Source organism: Lolium perenne, chromosome 4 (genome assembly GCF_019359855.2).
Source record: "Lolium perenne isolate Kyuss_39 chromosome 4, Kyuss_2.0, whole genome shotgun sequence".
In the NCBI taxonomy this organism is placed as follows: domain Eukaryota; kingdom Viridiplantae; phylum Streptophyta; class Magnoliopsida; order Poales; family Poaceae; genus Lolium; species Lolium perenne.
The window spans coordinates 202216235-202233071 of record NC_067247.2 but is presented as its reverse complement, the minus strand read 5'-3'; the positions used below and the strand labels follow the sequence as shown (position 1 = coordinate 202233071).

Here is a 16837-nt window from a genome sequence, read left to right as displayed (position 1 = left end):
CAAGTTGTCACCCGAAAACACACAGTACCCCGACATGGACCGGCGAGTATCTAGGCATCCGACCCAATCAGCATCCGAGTAGTTCTCTCTCTTGCATTGTCCAATAACTGGCCTATTCACTAACTCGATGTTAAAAACGCCTTTCTCCATGGTAACCTTTCTGAGGAAGTCTATAGCCAGCAACCATCGGGGTTTGTTGATCCTTCTCGTCCGAATCAGGAAGATATCCTCCTCCGCGTGTAACAACATTTAGTTGGGACTATTTCTTGTGTAACACTTCATGTAATCATGACTTGGAGTCCATGTCCTTGTGCATATAAATAGAGGAAGAGGGGGACGAGGCGCGCTATTGAGCCGCCCGTGTAATTCATTATTGCATCGTATCAGAGCGGATCACATCCTCCTAAAACCCTAACCCTAGCCACCTCGTCCCCCTCTTGCTCTATTTATATGCACAAGGACTTGGACTCCAAGTCATGATTACATCAAGTGTTACACAGGAAATAATCCTAACTAAATGTTGTTACACGCGGGGAGGATATCTCCCTAAGACCTTGTTTACTTCTCAGGTATTTTTCTTCCCGATGGGTATAGGGATGGGAGGGGATTTGGTGTTCACCCAATCCCCTCAAATACCCTTTTCAAAAAATACACTAGTATGATGGAGTATTTTTGATTTAGGCAAAAAAATATGGGGATGGGAGGGAATATCTCGGGATTATTTGGTTCAAAACCAGAGAAGTAAACGGACTAGTGGGGATTTTTCGGGATACGAAATAATCCACTCCCATCCCCACAAATACCTTAGAAGTAAACAAGGCCTGACACTGTGTATCCATCAATGCAGAGGCCAGGGAACCCGGGTGGATAGCAATACATTTTGGTGAGAAAATGAGTTGTTTACTTGTTCACCGTAGGAACCAAATCCAGTATACAGCAGCAAGACCTCGCTCTACATGTATTGAAAACTTTCATCCCACAAATCAAAGGGCTGTTCTATGCGCGCGTACCATGAAGCTCAATCATAATTTCCAACAGCTATGTGGCCCCTAGCAAAGCAATCCATATGATGGCATATCTTCAATCCGCATAACATCGTCCAGGAGAAGCTCTCTCTCCAGCTGCGCTCGTGTCGACTTCAGTATCTCCTGATAATTACACTAGAGTAATTATTTCCATCAAACATGCAACCTGGCGACCATTTGTGGATATAAGGATGACACGTACATTGAAGTCCATGTAAGTAGCGTTCTTCTCTAGCCACTGCTTGTCCATCACAAGGAATGCAACACAGTAGAGCAGATCAAATGCCCATTCATCCTCTGGGACAAAAATGAGCAAGGAGAATTTGTTGGCAACAGATGATTCATTTGAGATGGAAGTATATTTACTGCACTGGTCTTACCTGAGAGCATTTGGACAAAAACAGCTCGGACAAACGTTCTCGGTTTAGCTGCAAACCATTTGTCATAAATTAGTAAATATTGCAGTTTACAAATTGAATAATTTTGCAAGTTTCAGTCTGTGTTTACTAGACTGGAGATCCAGCATCTGCATGATCATGAATGTTATATTCACACCAGCAACTGCAAACGGGTACTCCCAAGCGGCTCGATTGCCGCATTGTTTTGTTAGTAGCCTCTGAAATGATGCCTGCGGACATAATGAGTGGAGGATGGTCACTATTGATCACAAGAGCAGCTTTGGGTGACAAAAAAGAAATTGTGATATATATTGCTTACAGAGAAGGTCTTTGCAAAGAATAGAAGATTCTCAAGAGATATGAATCCCGCGCCTCTGTAACACGTGGTGCAATGCTTCTTAATTTCGTAGCATAGCTAAGTGTTATTGGAGTTACTCTGGCAAGTTTTAGCATGAACTAGCGCTGCATACCTGAAGTCAGTCGATGGGTCCCTTCCTTGCCAGCAGTGGCGGAGCCAGGATTTGAATTGAGCCGGGTCGAACAAATAAGCACTAAATTTTTTTGGAGCAAAAAATCACATGTAATCAACAAAAAATGGTCCAAACTGATGCATTGATCATATTTCACCGAGTAGAAGTACAAAATGACTAAAAAACAAGAACCATATACAAAAGTGCTACATTTTGAGGAGATATTACCATACCATTAAGTTGAATCCATGCTAGGAAGTCGAAATCCACAAGGAAGATGACCTCTACGGTTACTGTAGGCATGAAAACGAAGCATAATCTTCTTGTCATCAATTTGTGCAAATATCTCTTTCTCAACATAGCAAATCATCAAATCATTGAGCCAATCATCCCCTATCTTGTTTCGAAGACCTGATTTTATAATCTTCATGGCCGAGAAAACCCTCTCTACTGATGCTGTTGCCACAGGCAATGTCAAAGCTAGTGTAATAAGGCGGTAGACCAATGGAAATGTCAAATGATATCTTTTCTGAACCAACTTGAGAGCAAGATCACTCAAATTATCACAAGCACTGAACTTAGGAGTTCTCTTCATGACATCAACATATATGTTTAGTTCATCAACCAATAGACAACAATCATGTGAAGAGAAATCAGCAGAGTATATGGTAGCAAGCTCAACTAGCATATCATTGTCAAAACTGTTGAATGAGTCTCTAGGATCAAGGCATGAAGTGCACAATAATAGGCGTGTAGAAGTTTCAGAAAATCTGTGATTCATCTCAACTATGTTTTTGTCAAGCACCTCAATAAAGATTTGTACCTTGTAATGATGCAAGCAAGTAACCATCTTGCGTGAGCTCCTTGGGTAACCCCTAGCTGCAATGTTATCATCCATATTCGGTACCATAATGTTGCGTGCACCACAAAAGTTAGTAACAGCAAGCAATAGAGGCTCCCATCCATCATCTCTCAATTTTTGCAATGCACTTTTCACTGAGACAATCATATTCATAGCACTCACTATGTTCTGATCCTTGGCTTGCAATGCATTTGACAAACCATTTGTTATACCAAGCAATCGAATCATCAAATGCAAGATAATAACAAATTCAAAGGTTTCCATGTATATGATATAACCTGAAGCCACACCTTTCTCCTCGGCATCTGTCCCATCATGAGAAACACTGCATAGTGCTTTAACCACATCATCCCACATTACTTGAATCCGAACTAGAGTTTTATGGTGTGATCCCCAACGAGTATCACCTGGTCTTGTTAAACTTGTCTCTTGATTTTGGCCTCTTCCCGATGAGATCTCCCCACTCTCTAGCTGTGCTACCAAACGGTCATGCTGCAATTGCAACAATGCATCCTTTTTCCTACAAGAGGCACTCACCTACAAAAATGGTGCATGTAGAAATTAGAATTGATACATAGAAATAGATTTGGAAGTAAAGATTTCCTACAAGAGGCACTCACCATACTAACAATCTTGTTTAAGTAACCAAAGAACTGACCAACCGGAAGAACCCCTTTCACAACCGCCACAACCACCAATTGTAGTTGGTGGGCAAAACAATGCACATAAAAAGCATAAGGGTTGTCGGCCAATACCAATGTTTTTAAACCATGTAGCTCCCCACGCATATTAGAGGCACCATCATATCCTTGACCTCTTAAGCTAGACATGGACAAATTATGTTTCACAAACATAGCATCAAGATATCTTTTCAAAGAAGCCGATGTAGTATCAAGGACATGCTCAACACCAAGCAATCTTTCCATGATCTCTCCTTTTTTGTTCACAAACCTACAAGCAATAACATATGAGAATTGTGAGAGTATGATAATTGAGTTGTGGGAGTATGAGAAAGAATTGTGAGAGTATGACTAACCTCACCATCACAGCCATTTGCTCTTTAACTGATACATCACGAGACTCGTCAACAAGTAGAGAGAAACAAGCATTTCCGAGCTCACTCATAATGACATGTGTAATCTCTTACGCACATGCTTGCACTATATCTTTTTGGATATCAGGAGATGTTAATTGACAATTGCCGGGAGCATTCTCATTGATCACATCAGCTACATCCTTGCATCTTGCACCATACCAATCCAACATCTCACGGAAATTCCCCTTGTTCAAGGAAGTGCTAGACTCGTCATGCCCACGAAAAGCTAGACCTTGGTCAAGTAGAAATACGACAACACCCACAACAGCCCTCAAACGAATCTCATATTCAATATGCGATTTTTCTTCATGACAAACAAGAGCATATGCAACACTTTGCTTTTTATTTCGAAATCTTCACAACTATTTCTTGCATTGTTGTGAAAGCTCGTTGGTCCACCTACATGACCCCTGAAATTTTCCGATGCTTTCTTCCAATTTGTAAACCCCGACTTTGTGAAAACATCCGATCCAAAGTGGTTACCATTGTTTGAAGATTTGAAAAGAAAACAATAAAAACAAAATGCAGCATTCTTCTCCACACTAAACTCTAACCAATCATACTTGCTATACCATGCTTCTAGAAATGATCGCTTATCCGGATTTTTGGGATAACTATGACCAACTAAACGATTACGACCTCTCGACAAATATGCCCATCGCATTTTATCTCTAATTTCAGCGGTACCAGATGATTCAATTGGTCTCCGAATTCGGGATCGGGAACCACATTTGCTAGATCAAATATTTCCGGAACATTTGCCTACAACAATGAAAATAAAACAAACTATGAGGAAACAAACTAGACAAATATGTATCAAAATTCAAGACAAATGGGGAAAGTTCAACCTCTGTGCGTGCCCTCTTGCGTGCTTCTTCTTCCGCTGCCTCGGCCGATTCGGCGGCCTCCTCTTCTTCAATCCAGGCAGCCAGGTCAGCCTCGTCGGCTGGAGTCCATCAAATACGGCCGGCAGGTCAAGCGAGACAGAGATGAGGGAGAGTGCAGCAGCGCCAGCCAGTCGGGAACGGTGCGTGGCGGGGAGAGAAGCGAAGGACGGGCGGCGGTCGGGAGCAGGCGAGCAGAGGACGGGCGGCGGTGCTGCGCCGTGGAGAGCCGGAGAGGCGGGGCGAGCGGTCGAACGGCCGGACGGGCGGCGGAACGGGGCGAGCAGGAACGAGGCGGCGCGTAGCGGGAGCGAGCGAGGCGGCGGGAGCCAGCGAGGCGCGAGGGCGGCGGGAGCCAGCGAGGGCGGCGGGAGCGAGCGAGGCCTGGCGGCGCGTGCGGCCGTGCGGGAGCGAGCGGGTTGGGGAATTAGGTCGGGGGCGGGGCGTCGGGAGCGAGGATGCGATGGGGATTTTTTTTCCCCAAAAGTTGAGCCGGGTCGGTTGCCCAGGCTCGACCCGGTGTTGGCTCCGCCAATGCTTGCCAGCCCATGTCCTTCCACTGTTCAGAAATCAAACCTTGTAGTTGTTGATCAGGATATGTAGCATACCAAAGAGCTTTCAAGGCTTCCTATCATCATACATGATATATGTCTGAATATAGCTTATGGCAAATGAAACAAGTTTAAGTACCCTACAGCGAATGTTTCCAAGTGAAAAATTTATGCTGTCATGTCATGAACTTAAATAATTGGGAAATTATGAAATGTTATGCACAAACATATATGCAAGCTTTCGGTGCATTCCAGAAAAAGTTTGATATCAGAAGTAGCATTCCATCACAAGAACAAAACAAATATGTGTGCTTAAAATTCGGGGTTATTAGCGAATATTTAAATGGAAATTGTTCCTAAACCCATCTATATGTATTCTTCACAAGTAGATAGTCTACAGTACTGTAAAAAAAGAGTTTACATGAAGTAAGATAATTAAGCCATGTGTGTTTATTTTAAAAAAAAGGAGGATTCATCGATTAATGCACAGCCAAGAAAAGCTGGCTTAGATGGGTGGAGAAAATTAGTCAAGAATTCTAAGTTGAGTAGTAGGTATTGCTACCTGATGATCTTGCCTTGACGGATCAAAATAAACCTTCATACGGTGCCTCAACCTCTGAAGCCGCTGTTCCTACAAATAACCCGCAAAAACAGTTGGCCTATTTGTGTCTTATACAAATAAATAGTACTTGGAACTAGGACATTCAACTCAACACATGCGAAGAGAAAATCTAAAGAGAACTAAAACTTGGCCACTTAAATTGCCATTTCTGTCCTGCAGAATCTGATTGTGCACTGAAAATCACAGACTGGAACACGAAAAACCCATTGCTCTACTTGCAGAAAAAGCTTTTGACTGGTAAATTCGATGACTAGTTGTTTTCTTTACCCGGAAAGCACAAATGTGTTGCCAAATCTTTGCAAAGTTCTGATATAACGAACCTGCACCGGAGTAAGGTTCATACATATTCTCTCGTATACCCCTTTTCGCTTGATGCATACACAAGAGAGACTTTTGCCTATCCATCTTGGTGATCCACATGACGCCTCATCTGCACAGGGAAACACACATTCCATTAATAAACAGTGAGCATCAGGCAAATCAAAAGAAAGAAGTTTTCATTATAAAGGATACTGGACCACTGACAGAAATATACTTGTAATTGCCATGTGTCATGTGAATGCTGGAGCACGCAAAAAAATAAGTGAGAGCTGAACCAATTTAAGAGTATCAACTGGTAGATCATTGTGACTGACTCATTTGTGCTGATCCTCCCAGAAAATCAGCACACTTTTCTCCCTCTTCGGTCGGCAAGACACGCACATATAAGCTAGCTTTCTGGTCTGGTGCATACGTGAGCGGCTTCTTCTCATCGTCTACCTGAATTGCCTGTGCGTTTCTCTCCATGTGGTCAGCCTCCAGGAATGATGCACGCGACTCTGCAGTAGGGGCTCTAAACATAGCCCACAAACAGTTTTAGGGGGCTATGGTAAAAACAAATCAGGTCCAGAGAGGCCCCTGCTCGGGCAGCAAAGTTTTAGCTCAGAACCAGCACAAGGGGGCTCTCTCCCAGAACCCCTACCCGTGCAATGATTTACAAGTAGAGCACATCAGATCAACATGTGCGGACTGCATAACGTACCAAACCCAGAACCCCTATCCGGTAGGTCCCCAGGCCTACCAGGTTCTCTTAATGACATATATGTGCTCCAACGATCACCACTCTTTCAAAGGCTCACTGGACAACACCGGAGGTGGAGTTCCAGCTGAATGGTAACAAGTATAAGAGCATCTCAAGCCGCATCCCCCAAAGGTTTTTTGGGGGGCACCGGACATTTTTTCGTTCCCAGCCGCGCGGCCCAAAGGCTCCTTCCGTCCAGCGCCCCGAGCCCATCCCCGGTCCACGGGGGACACTCCGGGCACGCCGGACACAGCGAGAAGCGAGGTGGGCTCCCACCTGTCGGCGACCACATCCAGAACGGTTGGTTCCTGCCTTTTTATTTCTCGTCGCTCCTCCCCTCCCGCGCCTCCCACCCTCCCGCCGCCGCTCGATCTGCCAGCTGTCTCGACGGCAAATCTCTTCTGAGTCGGGCACCGTCGTGGCAGCTGGCTCCCTCGCCGTCCTTTTCGCTGCCGCCGCTTCGCCAACGCGTCCCAGAACGCGGCAGCAAATCCGCCCCACCTCCGCGCACAGAAGGTGTTCGACGCCTTGTCGCCTTGTCTGGTAGGTGCGATAGGTCGTTGTTCGTTGCCTCCTCTGCCGCGGATGAATTTTAACCATTTGTTTTGCTTCAGAAATGGATATCGACGACGAGATGATTGTCCGACCGTTGAAGGAAGAGCAAGCCTTCGACGACGACATTCGGGAGCATTTGTCGATCATCGCGTCCCTCCAGAACATGCTTGACGCCGAGGCGGAGAAGCGGAAGAGGCCGCGCCACGGAGGTTCAAAGCCGAGAAAAAAGAAGTCGAAGCCCCGCACAACGATTACTTTGCATATGAAGCAACACAAGCTGACAATTTTCGGCGCTGGTATATTATGAGCAAGGGTTTGTTCATGAATATTCTCCACGGCGTTCGAGAGTTCGACCCCTACTGCAAGCTGAAGCACGACGCTGTTGGCATTGCTGGGTTCTCGTCGATTCAGAAGTGCACCGCCGCCATGAGGATGCTTGCATACGGAGCACCTCCCGCCGATACATAGGACGACTACCTTCGCATGAGTGAGTCTACTGCCATTGAGTGCATGTACAAGTTTTGCTGAGCTGTGGTGGGAAGTTTGTCAAATACTACTTGAGAACTGAAGAAGAGACGCAAGGATCATGGCACAAAATATTGCGAGAGGATTCCCTGGTAGAAGCATCGATTGCATGCACTGGTCATGAAAGAACTGCCCGCTTGCTTAGCAAGGTATATACAAAGGGCATCATGGATATTGCAGTGTGGTGCTTGAAGCTGTGGCAGATTATGACATGTGGATTTGGCATTCTTTTTTTGGCATGGCGGGATCACACAATGACATCAACGTGTTGCAGCGGTCGCCGGTGTTTAGCAAACTAGTGGAAGGTCATGCTACACCATGCAACTATGAGATCAATGGCCACCAATATACGCTATTATCTATCCGATGGTATATATCCAAAATGGGCGACTTTTGTCAAAACAATCCTGGCTCCATCAAGTCAGAAGAATTGCCACTTTGCTTCGCGACAGGGGGTTTGCAGGAAGGATGTTGAGCGGGCATTTGGTGCGCTTCAAGCTCAATTTGCTATTGTTCGGTACCCTGCTCTAAGCTGGTCTCACGACCAAATGTGGGAGGTGATGCAGGCCTGTGTGATCATGCACAACATGATCATCGAGGATGACCGCAAGAATCAGGTCAGGAGACATGTTGGTCCCTATGAGTATCAGGGCACTCTTGCGGAGGTTGATCATGACGTGCCTGCATATTTTGCTGATTTCCTCGCCATACACGCACAGATCCGTGACAGCAATGTTCACTAGCAACTTCAAAATGATCTCCTTGAGCATATGCGGAGGGTCAAAGGATTATCAGCAAATGCCGCGGCACCTTGATCTAGCCCCACTTATTATATTTGTTTAGTTATTTTATTGTTTGTTGTATTTTAATTTGAAAACAATTTAGCAAACATATTTACTTGTATGTTATGTTTAATAGAATGGTTGTGTTTTCGAATACTGTATCAAAAAAAAGTTTAGGGACGCGTTTGGGGGACGCGGCTGGGGAGCGACGTCCCCCAAACGCGGCACGAAGGAAACGCGTCCCCCAAACGCTCGATCCGGCACCGTTTGGGGGACGCGGCTGGAGATGCTCTAACATGGGATACTATCTTGTTGATGTCATCTGCCATTACTGGGCTACTTTTGTGAGGACCATTATGAATCTAGTAGATAACAAGGGAAGTCATTTCGGACTGATGCAAGAAGGTGTGAGAAAAGAATTTTTTTCGAAATGGGGAAGAAAATATGTCCAGAGTACTAGGGTCGGTAGAGTGGCACTCCTCCTTCCCGGGATGCTTTCTTCAGGGCATATCTTCTGCAATTTCAGATCACTGTCAACTCCTTTTGTCCACCCTATCAGATAACATCAAATGCAAAAGATTTAGATTTGAATCGCATTGGATCAACCGTGAGGGTTTCCTGGAGCTCGTGGAGCATGCTTGGAGTGAGAACTGTGAGACTGACATCAGGAATCCCATCCTTGTGTTTAATAACAAACTCAAGAAGACAGCTAGAGCACTACAAAGTTGGAGCGCAAAAAGCTTTGGAAACATCAAAGAACAAATTGTGTGGGCGAATACTATCATTGGGTTACTTGATCAAGCAGAAGACGTCAGATCTCTATCTTTCCAGGAAAGGTGGTTTCGCCGTGAGCTAAAGAAAAAATTGTTGGGCCTATGCACAACCGAAAGAACTATGGCCCGGCAGAGGTCTAGAATTCACTGGCTCAGCGAGCGAGATGCCAACACAAGTTATTTCCACAATCAAGCTAACCATAGGCGTAGAAAAAATTTCATTGGCAGCTTGCAAGATGGTCAACATATTGCCAGCAACCACGAAGATATTGCTTCCATCCTCTTTGAACATTACAAGAATAGGTTCGGTGTGCCTGCCACTAGAACCTCCAACCTTAACTTGGATTTTCTTAGCATGAATAAAGTGGATCTGAAAGCTTTAGAGTCGCAGTTCACAGAAGAGGAAATCTGGAATGCCATTAAGGAGATGCCCAATGAAAAAGTGCCGGGGCCTGACGGTTTCATCATATCCTTTTACCAAAAGAGCTGGCAGATCATTAAGAAGGACCTGTTAGAGGTTTTTAATTGTTTCTACGCCGCTGATGGTCGTTTCCTGGAACAAATAAATGGTGCATATACAGTTCTCTTTCCTAAAAAACAGGGGGCCAGAGAGCCTGGAGATTTCAGACCGATACGCCTTATTCACAGCGTGGCTAAAATTCTTTCAAAGGTTTTAGCCAATCGCTTGAGCAAGGTACTGCCCGACCTAGTTGGAAAGAATCAAGGCGCTTTCATGAAAGGAAGGTCCATCCATGACAATTTCAAACTAGTAAAGGAATCAATTAAATTCCTAAGGAGGAGAAAGGTGAATAGCATGATCCTAAAGCTAGACATAGCTAAGGCCTTCGACACAGTCGCATGGCAGTTTCTTCTAGAAATCTTGCAGCATAAGGGTTTCGGTCGTCGATGGATCAACTGGATGGTCATGCTTTTGTCATCTGCATCCACAAGCATCTTGCTCAACGGAATCCCAGGCACCAAAATCTGGCACGCAAGGGGTTTAAGACAGGGAGACGCTTTATCGCCTATGCTATTTATTTTGGTAATGGAGGCTCTCACTCTTCTATTCACCAAGGCCAAAGAAAACAGAGTGATTACTCCCTTCCCGAGAGGACAAGAAGTCCCACAAAGGCTTTCAGTTTACGCCGACGACGTGATCATGTTCCTCAAAGCCTCGGTCCTGGATGCAGCTGCTGTAAAATCCTTGTTGGATATTTTTGGTGAAGCATCAGGCTTGAAATGCAATCTTGGCAAAAGCTTGATATCACCGATATACTGTGACAAGGGAGTGATCAAAGTAATCAGCAAGGTCCTCAATTGTCAAATCACTAAGATGCCCATAACATACCTTGGGCTTCCTCTACATTTCAGAAAAGCAAGAAAAGAAGATTTTCAAGCCCTTCTAGATAAGATCAGAAGCAGATTGGCTATGTGGAGAACACACATGCTCACTCAAAGTGGGAGATTAATTTTAGTGCAATCCGTGTTGAGCGCCATGGTCATCTTTCACTTGATGTCTTTGGATCCGCCTGTTGTGGGTATACTTCATGGGTGTACCATCGACAGTGCCTAGATCCGGCAAGCCCGGGTGGCCCACAGACGGTGATGAGGCATGTGGCCCATCGGGCGGCCCAGTTGCTGTTGATCATGAAGGAAGAAGTCCGGCCCAGGATCGATGGCCGGATCCGTACCGACGTAGGAGTAACCCGGATCCATGGAGGCCCATGAGGGACCCGGATCCAGGACGACGTGTATGGAAGGCGGATCCGTGACGTGCACGGCAAGATATTGTACCGTAGCTAGGCTATCTGTAATCCGGCTAGGACTCTCCATGTAAACCCTAGATCCGTGCGCCTTTATAAGCCGGATCCCGGGAGCCCTAGAGGCACAACCACAACTCATTGTAACAACGCGAAAGCACCCAGATAATTCCAGACAAGCAGCAGTAGGCCCTGTCATCGTGCAGGTGTTCCGAAGCTGGGTAACTCGCGTACCACCGTCCCGTGTGCACTCCGCCCTATGGCCCCTACTTCTTCTCCCCCTCGTGAGGATCCCTCCTCCGAGGTACCGTCGATTAGGCAACGACACCGCCCCCGTGGGTCCTGAAGGCAATTGACAAAATCCGAAGAGCCTTCCTATGGAAGGGCACAGACACTGTTAAAGGTGGACATTGTCTTGTTAACTGGAAGGCTGTTAGCCACCCAAAATCCAATGGTGGTCTGGGCATTTTGAACCTTGAACACATGAGTACGGCCATGCGGGTGCGATGGGCGTGGAACATGCGTGTTGGAGATTTGAAACCCTGGTGCTCTCTGGCCACTCCAATGGAAGAACAGGACAGACATCTCTTTAACGCTGCTACACGCGTGGTCGTAGGAAATGGCAAAAGGTGCTTTTTCTGGACGGATAATTGGATAAATGGCAAAACCATTGAGGACATTGCGCCAGATATATATCATTCAATAAACCCCCTAACCAAGGCGAGAAGGACAGTTGCAGAAGTGGTTGCTAACGGAGTATGGATTGATGACATTAAGAAACCTATCAATATTCAGAGCTTTCTTCAGGTAGTTGCCATTTGGGAAGGACTAGCCGAGGTTCAACTAAACCAAAACTCGGAAGATGAGTGGACCTGGACATGGGACGCAAAAGGATCTTTCACATCCAAATCAGTTTACCTGGCACACTATGCTTCCGCAACTCAGTGCGGCCTAGCCAAAAAAATCTGGAGGTCGTGGGCGCCACTTCGCTGCAAAATCGTGGCGTGGCTTTTCATCAGAGAGAGAGTTTGGACAGCAAATAGATTGGCAAAAAGAGGACTCCCTCACAATGATAAATGTGTTTTCTGCAACACTTCCGAAGAAGATCCACAACACCTTTTCGTTGGATGTGCTGTGATCAATATCATTTGGAATTCGATCCTAAGATGGTCTGGATTCACCCAGGCTGTACCGATCACCAATCTAAGTCTCAGATCTTGGTGGCAACATGCGTCAGCCAACCTTCAGAATACCGACAAGAAGAAATTCAACACCATAGTCATGCTTGTATCCTGGTCAATATGGTGGGAAAGAAACAGTCGGGTTTTCGAAAATGATTGCAGACCTTTGGCTCAGATCTTGGATCAAATCCAATCAGAAGCTAGGTTATGGGCAACAGCTAGCAAGGGTCGTTTTACTCTGTAGTTCTTTCAGGCAAAACAAGTCGTACACTACAATGGATTCCACAAGCCACGGCCGTCTCGTCTTGGCTCTGTTGCGGCATGCTACAGGTCGTTTTCATGGTTTTTTAGCAACCACTACAAACCCATCCAGGCAACGGTAGTTCAGTTGTTTCAGTTGCAATTTTCTAGCCCACAGAAACAGCTCATGGTGGAGATCGGTCATCTGTGTTGTACTGTACTTTTTTTGTGTGCAGTTCCTTTTGCTTTTGTTTGTCTGTTTTTTTGGGTTAGGTTGTCTTGGTCGAGGTCGTTTAATTCTTCTGTAATTTTCATGTACTTTGCCATCTTGATGGCTTTTCCTTCTTAATATACACATGCAGCTCTCCTGCATGCTTCGAAAAAAAAATGTCCAGAGAACATTCGATGGCCTACAAGCTAGCTTTGCAATGGTCAGGAGTCCAGCAAAATGTGGGACAATGAGATTCTATGGGAAATCATGACAGCTCAACATGATACATTGATAATGAATGAAACGAAGAGGTGGACTGAAATCAGGAGGATGTAGAGGTGTTCAGGGATGAGTACCGACACCGTTTTGTAGGTTCTGATTGTGTTACAGAACTTGCTTCAACATGATCATTGATAATGAACTAAACGAAGAGGTGGACTGTAATCCACTTGTGTTACAGAACTTGTTCAGATGCATCAAAATACTGAAAACAGGCGGTCACATGAACTACTTCGAGATCATCTTGTGGAGTATTTGCGGTGATTCAGTGCTTTAGTAATTTGTATCTTTTCATTTGTAGGTTCAATTTTTTAAGGTGTTTGCTCCGGTACAACCTCCTCCTCTTAAACTCAGACAAACCTAAACACAAAGACGGCTGAGATTGCTCGACACCTCTTCATAACTGATAAGATGATAGTTTAAAAAAAATTTAAACGGGTATACAAAGCCCTGTATAAAATCCGTATGGCCCATTCGTTTTATACGGTGTACGGTCGGACAGTCCGGCGGTGTTTTAGCCGGCCAGTCCGGCAGCTCCAAGGCGGCCTCCTCCTCCTCTGAGCGACGGAAATTAGATGCCACTACTAGTAGTGATTCGGGGTCCCTGTTTGGGGCTGATGATGGAAGATGCTCTTAATCAGAGATGCACCCCTACATCCCCTATAGATTCTCACCAAATACTCTGATGGATTGCTAAACTGTCAAGTGGAGTAATCAAGGTTTAGATTTCCTACCAAATTAGCTACCCACTGCCGGTTAAGGTACATGTGAACCTGATTGAAACTAAGCTTCCAGAAGGCAGAAACAACTGTTAGCATGCCCTTTCCAACCATCTCAACAGCCGGAGTGCATTTAAAGAAATCGAATCCTTCACCTAAATATAGAAGTGAAGAACGATGAATCCTTTCTATAATTGGTCAACAAACTGTTGACGGCATGACGAAGTTAACAAGAAGACTAAAAAAAAACTACAATAACCATTTTTTGACAGCAAAAACAGTAGATAAGGCCCCTACTGATACTGGAAAAGAAATACTACAATAGCCTTGATAACAAGAACAATGGATGACTGGGAAAAAATACTGGAATAATTTCTTAACAGGAGTCCACGATGCGGTGACAGAACATAACATTGGAAGCTCAGTACACCAAGAATGAACGAGGACAAGAACCATGATTAATCCCTCGACATTGTCCCAAAATTATATGGTGAAAAGCGCAAGCAAGTACTGGCAGTACTAGGCTAGTAGTTGTACAAAATCGAGCTTTTAATACGATTTCACTATGGACCTAGTACAATGCTGACTTTTATTGTGAGTAACGAACATAAAGGACTGAGGCCACGCGATTTACTTGCAGATCGTAATGAATGAAAAAAACATAAACACACAGCAAATTAAATTAAGACGTTGAAAATGCTAAACAGGGAAGAAATCATAGAAGACAATGATGGATGGATGCAGGGTTACACCACCAGGTAAGTGCAAAACAGAGTGAGAGTAAGGTCATCAGCGATTCAATGGCAAATACGTTTCCTACAGCGCAGAAAAGAACCGCTAATATTACACGCAGACGCAGGCACAACAAACATTTCAAAGAAGCAAAAGGAAGAAATAAGTTGAGGAAGGAAACGAATCTCACCAGAAGATCCAGCCGCCTGAGAGGAGCTGCCGGAGCACCGCGCCACCGGCCCGGTTGGCATAAACGTCCTGACTGCCAAGCATCCGCCGTGGTGGTGCTGCGTCTCCCTCGCCGCCCCCGGAGCCGTGTCCATTCTAACCAGCTAGCCGCTTCTTGATCTCGCAAGGCGATACGACTGCGACGTGTCGCTGACTAGCTGCGGTTGCTTCTTTCTTGCAGCAGCGGCGGCGCTGTCGATGTGAGAGGGGGATGGAAATGGAGAATTGTGTGCACAAACGGAAATGGTAAACGAGGAAAGAGAAATGTGGAAGAGGAATCAGAGCGGGGCGACGGGCGCAGGCGGGAGGCAGCGGCAGAGGCGCTGCGGCGGGCGTCGTGTAGCTGGCTGGGTGACGCCGTTCCGGGGGAGAAGCATGTCGCCTTGTGCCTTGTCGCCAGCTAACGAGTGCAGCGCAACGATTATAATACCTCACAAAATTTCAATGTTATGAAAACAATGGAGTGACTACTCAGTGGACAATTAACTAAACTGGACCCTCTTTACAGCAATTCCAGCGGCTCTTTTCTAACAAGGCATCCAGGAAGGCAGCGACTGTTGCGATTTTATTACGGAGTACTTAGATTGTGTAAGTTTACATCCGGTATTTACATAACTAAGATGCACATAGTCGAAGTGAACCATCCGTATAGTTACAGAAAAAACATAAAAGGATCAAAGCATGTAGACAACAAGTTAGCATCGAAGCCTAAATGGCGGGGCAATCCTCAAATTATGCTGCCACCTATATTAGGTAATAAAAAATTCGCCGTATCTTCCAACCATGTAGATACTTTCGGAAAAAGGTCGCGATCCTCTATATGGTAAAGAGACGACCATGAACAGAGCAAAGCATTGCACCAGTAGATGATCCTAATAAGTAATTTAAACTACGATCCACCACATTTAGCTAATTACCATATAGATTTAGCGAGCTGACAATAGAAGAATAAATGTTTTATTGTTTCATCGTGATGACAAAAATACAGGTCTTACTTCCTTACTAATTACGTTTAGACCTTAGTCTTCAATGGTATCTTTATTTTCCAGATCATCGTATTATTAACTACTAGCGCAATAGGTTGAATCAAAACTTTATATATGGAGTCGACAGTGAATTTTCTATTATCTGTAAGATTTCAATGGAACTCATCGAACCCATACGTCAATTGGACAGAAGCGAGACGCTGAAGCATGCAAGGCATGCCAAGATGCAAGTCGGGGTCCAAAAAGTGTTTGTCTGAACATCACATTCGGTAGTGAAGATTCAATCACCGAAGCTAAAGTGTCATTTTTGTGACGTACAATATTGTATAAAGCCGGATATTGTTCCCAGAGAGTGGTATTGCTTATCCATTTATCCTCCCAGAATGTTATCTCAGATCCATCCTTAATAGAGAAAAAATCATATGGGAAGAAAATTTTCTTTGTTGCCATAAGTCCAGCCAAAACGTGAATCACTAGGTTTTCAAAATACTTGGGACATCGCACTTGAGCTAACCTCGTACTTTTCTCCTAAGGATTTTTTGCCAGACTCCATCTTCAGTAAGAAAGATTATACAATCATTTACCGAGGAGGGCCATTTTCTTGACCTCAAGGTCATGAACACCTAGCCCTCCTTGATCTTTTGGTCGGCAAATAACGCTCCAGTTGGCGAGCCAGTATTTTTGTTGTTGTCACTATCTTATTGCCAAAAGAATCTTGATCGGAAGTAATCTAACCTATGTAAGACCCCTTTAGGTAGTTGGAAAAAGGACATCATATACAATATCATATTTGTTAGTACTGAATTAATAACAACCAACCTTCCACCTATAAATAGTAATTTATCTTTCCAAAGTCGTTTTTGCATTCTCTCCCCAATTTTTTTTCCATTCTGCAATT

At 44.8% G+C, this 16837-nt stretch overlaps 2 protein-coding genes across 5 annotated transcripts; both read right to left on the bottom strand.

The window, feature by feature from the left end:
* Nucleotides 1-811: 811 nt before the first annotated feature.
* Nucleotides 812-15361, bottom strand: LOC127295145 (uncharacterized). Of its 4 annotated transcripts, none has more exons than XM_071819010.1 (10): nt 14916-15361; nt 6229-6338; nt 5849-5917; nt 5282-5363; nt 1894-1927; nt 1743-1797; nt 1533-1653; nt 1406-1453; nt 1228-1322; nt 812-1148 (listed from the first exon to the last, which is right to left on the bottom strand). In XM_071819010.1, exons 1-10 carry the CDS (start codon nt 15046-15048, stop codon nt 1050-1052), a joined length of 846 nt encoding a protein of 281 aa, XP_071675111.1. In that variant the 5' UTR covers nt 15049-15361; the 3' UTR covers nt 812-1049. The 4 variants fall into 4 exon arrangements, with proteins under 4 accessions (XP_071675111.1, XP_071675113.1, XP_071675112.1 ...); XM_071819012.1 differs by having other exon boundaries at nt 5282-5294; XM_071819011.1 differs by having other exon boundaries at nt 5849-5911.
* LOC139830780 (uncharacterized) lies at nt 2129-3790 on the bottom strand. Its single transcript, XM_071819610.1, has 2 exons — nt 3376-3790; nt 2129-3292 (listed from the first exon to the last, which is right to left on the bottom strand). The coding sequence occupies exons 1-2, from the start codon at nt 3679-3681 to the stop codon at nt 2129-2131; spliced, it is 1470 nt and encodes a 489-aa protein (XP_071675711.1). The 5' UTR covers nt 3682-3790.
* Nucleotides 15362-16837: the final 1476 nt, after the last annotated feature.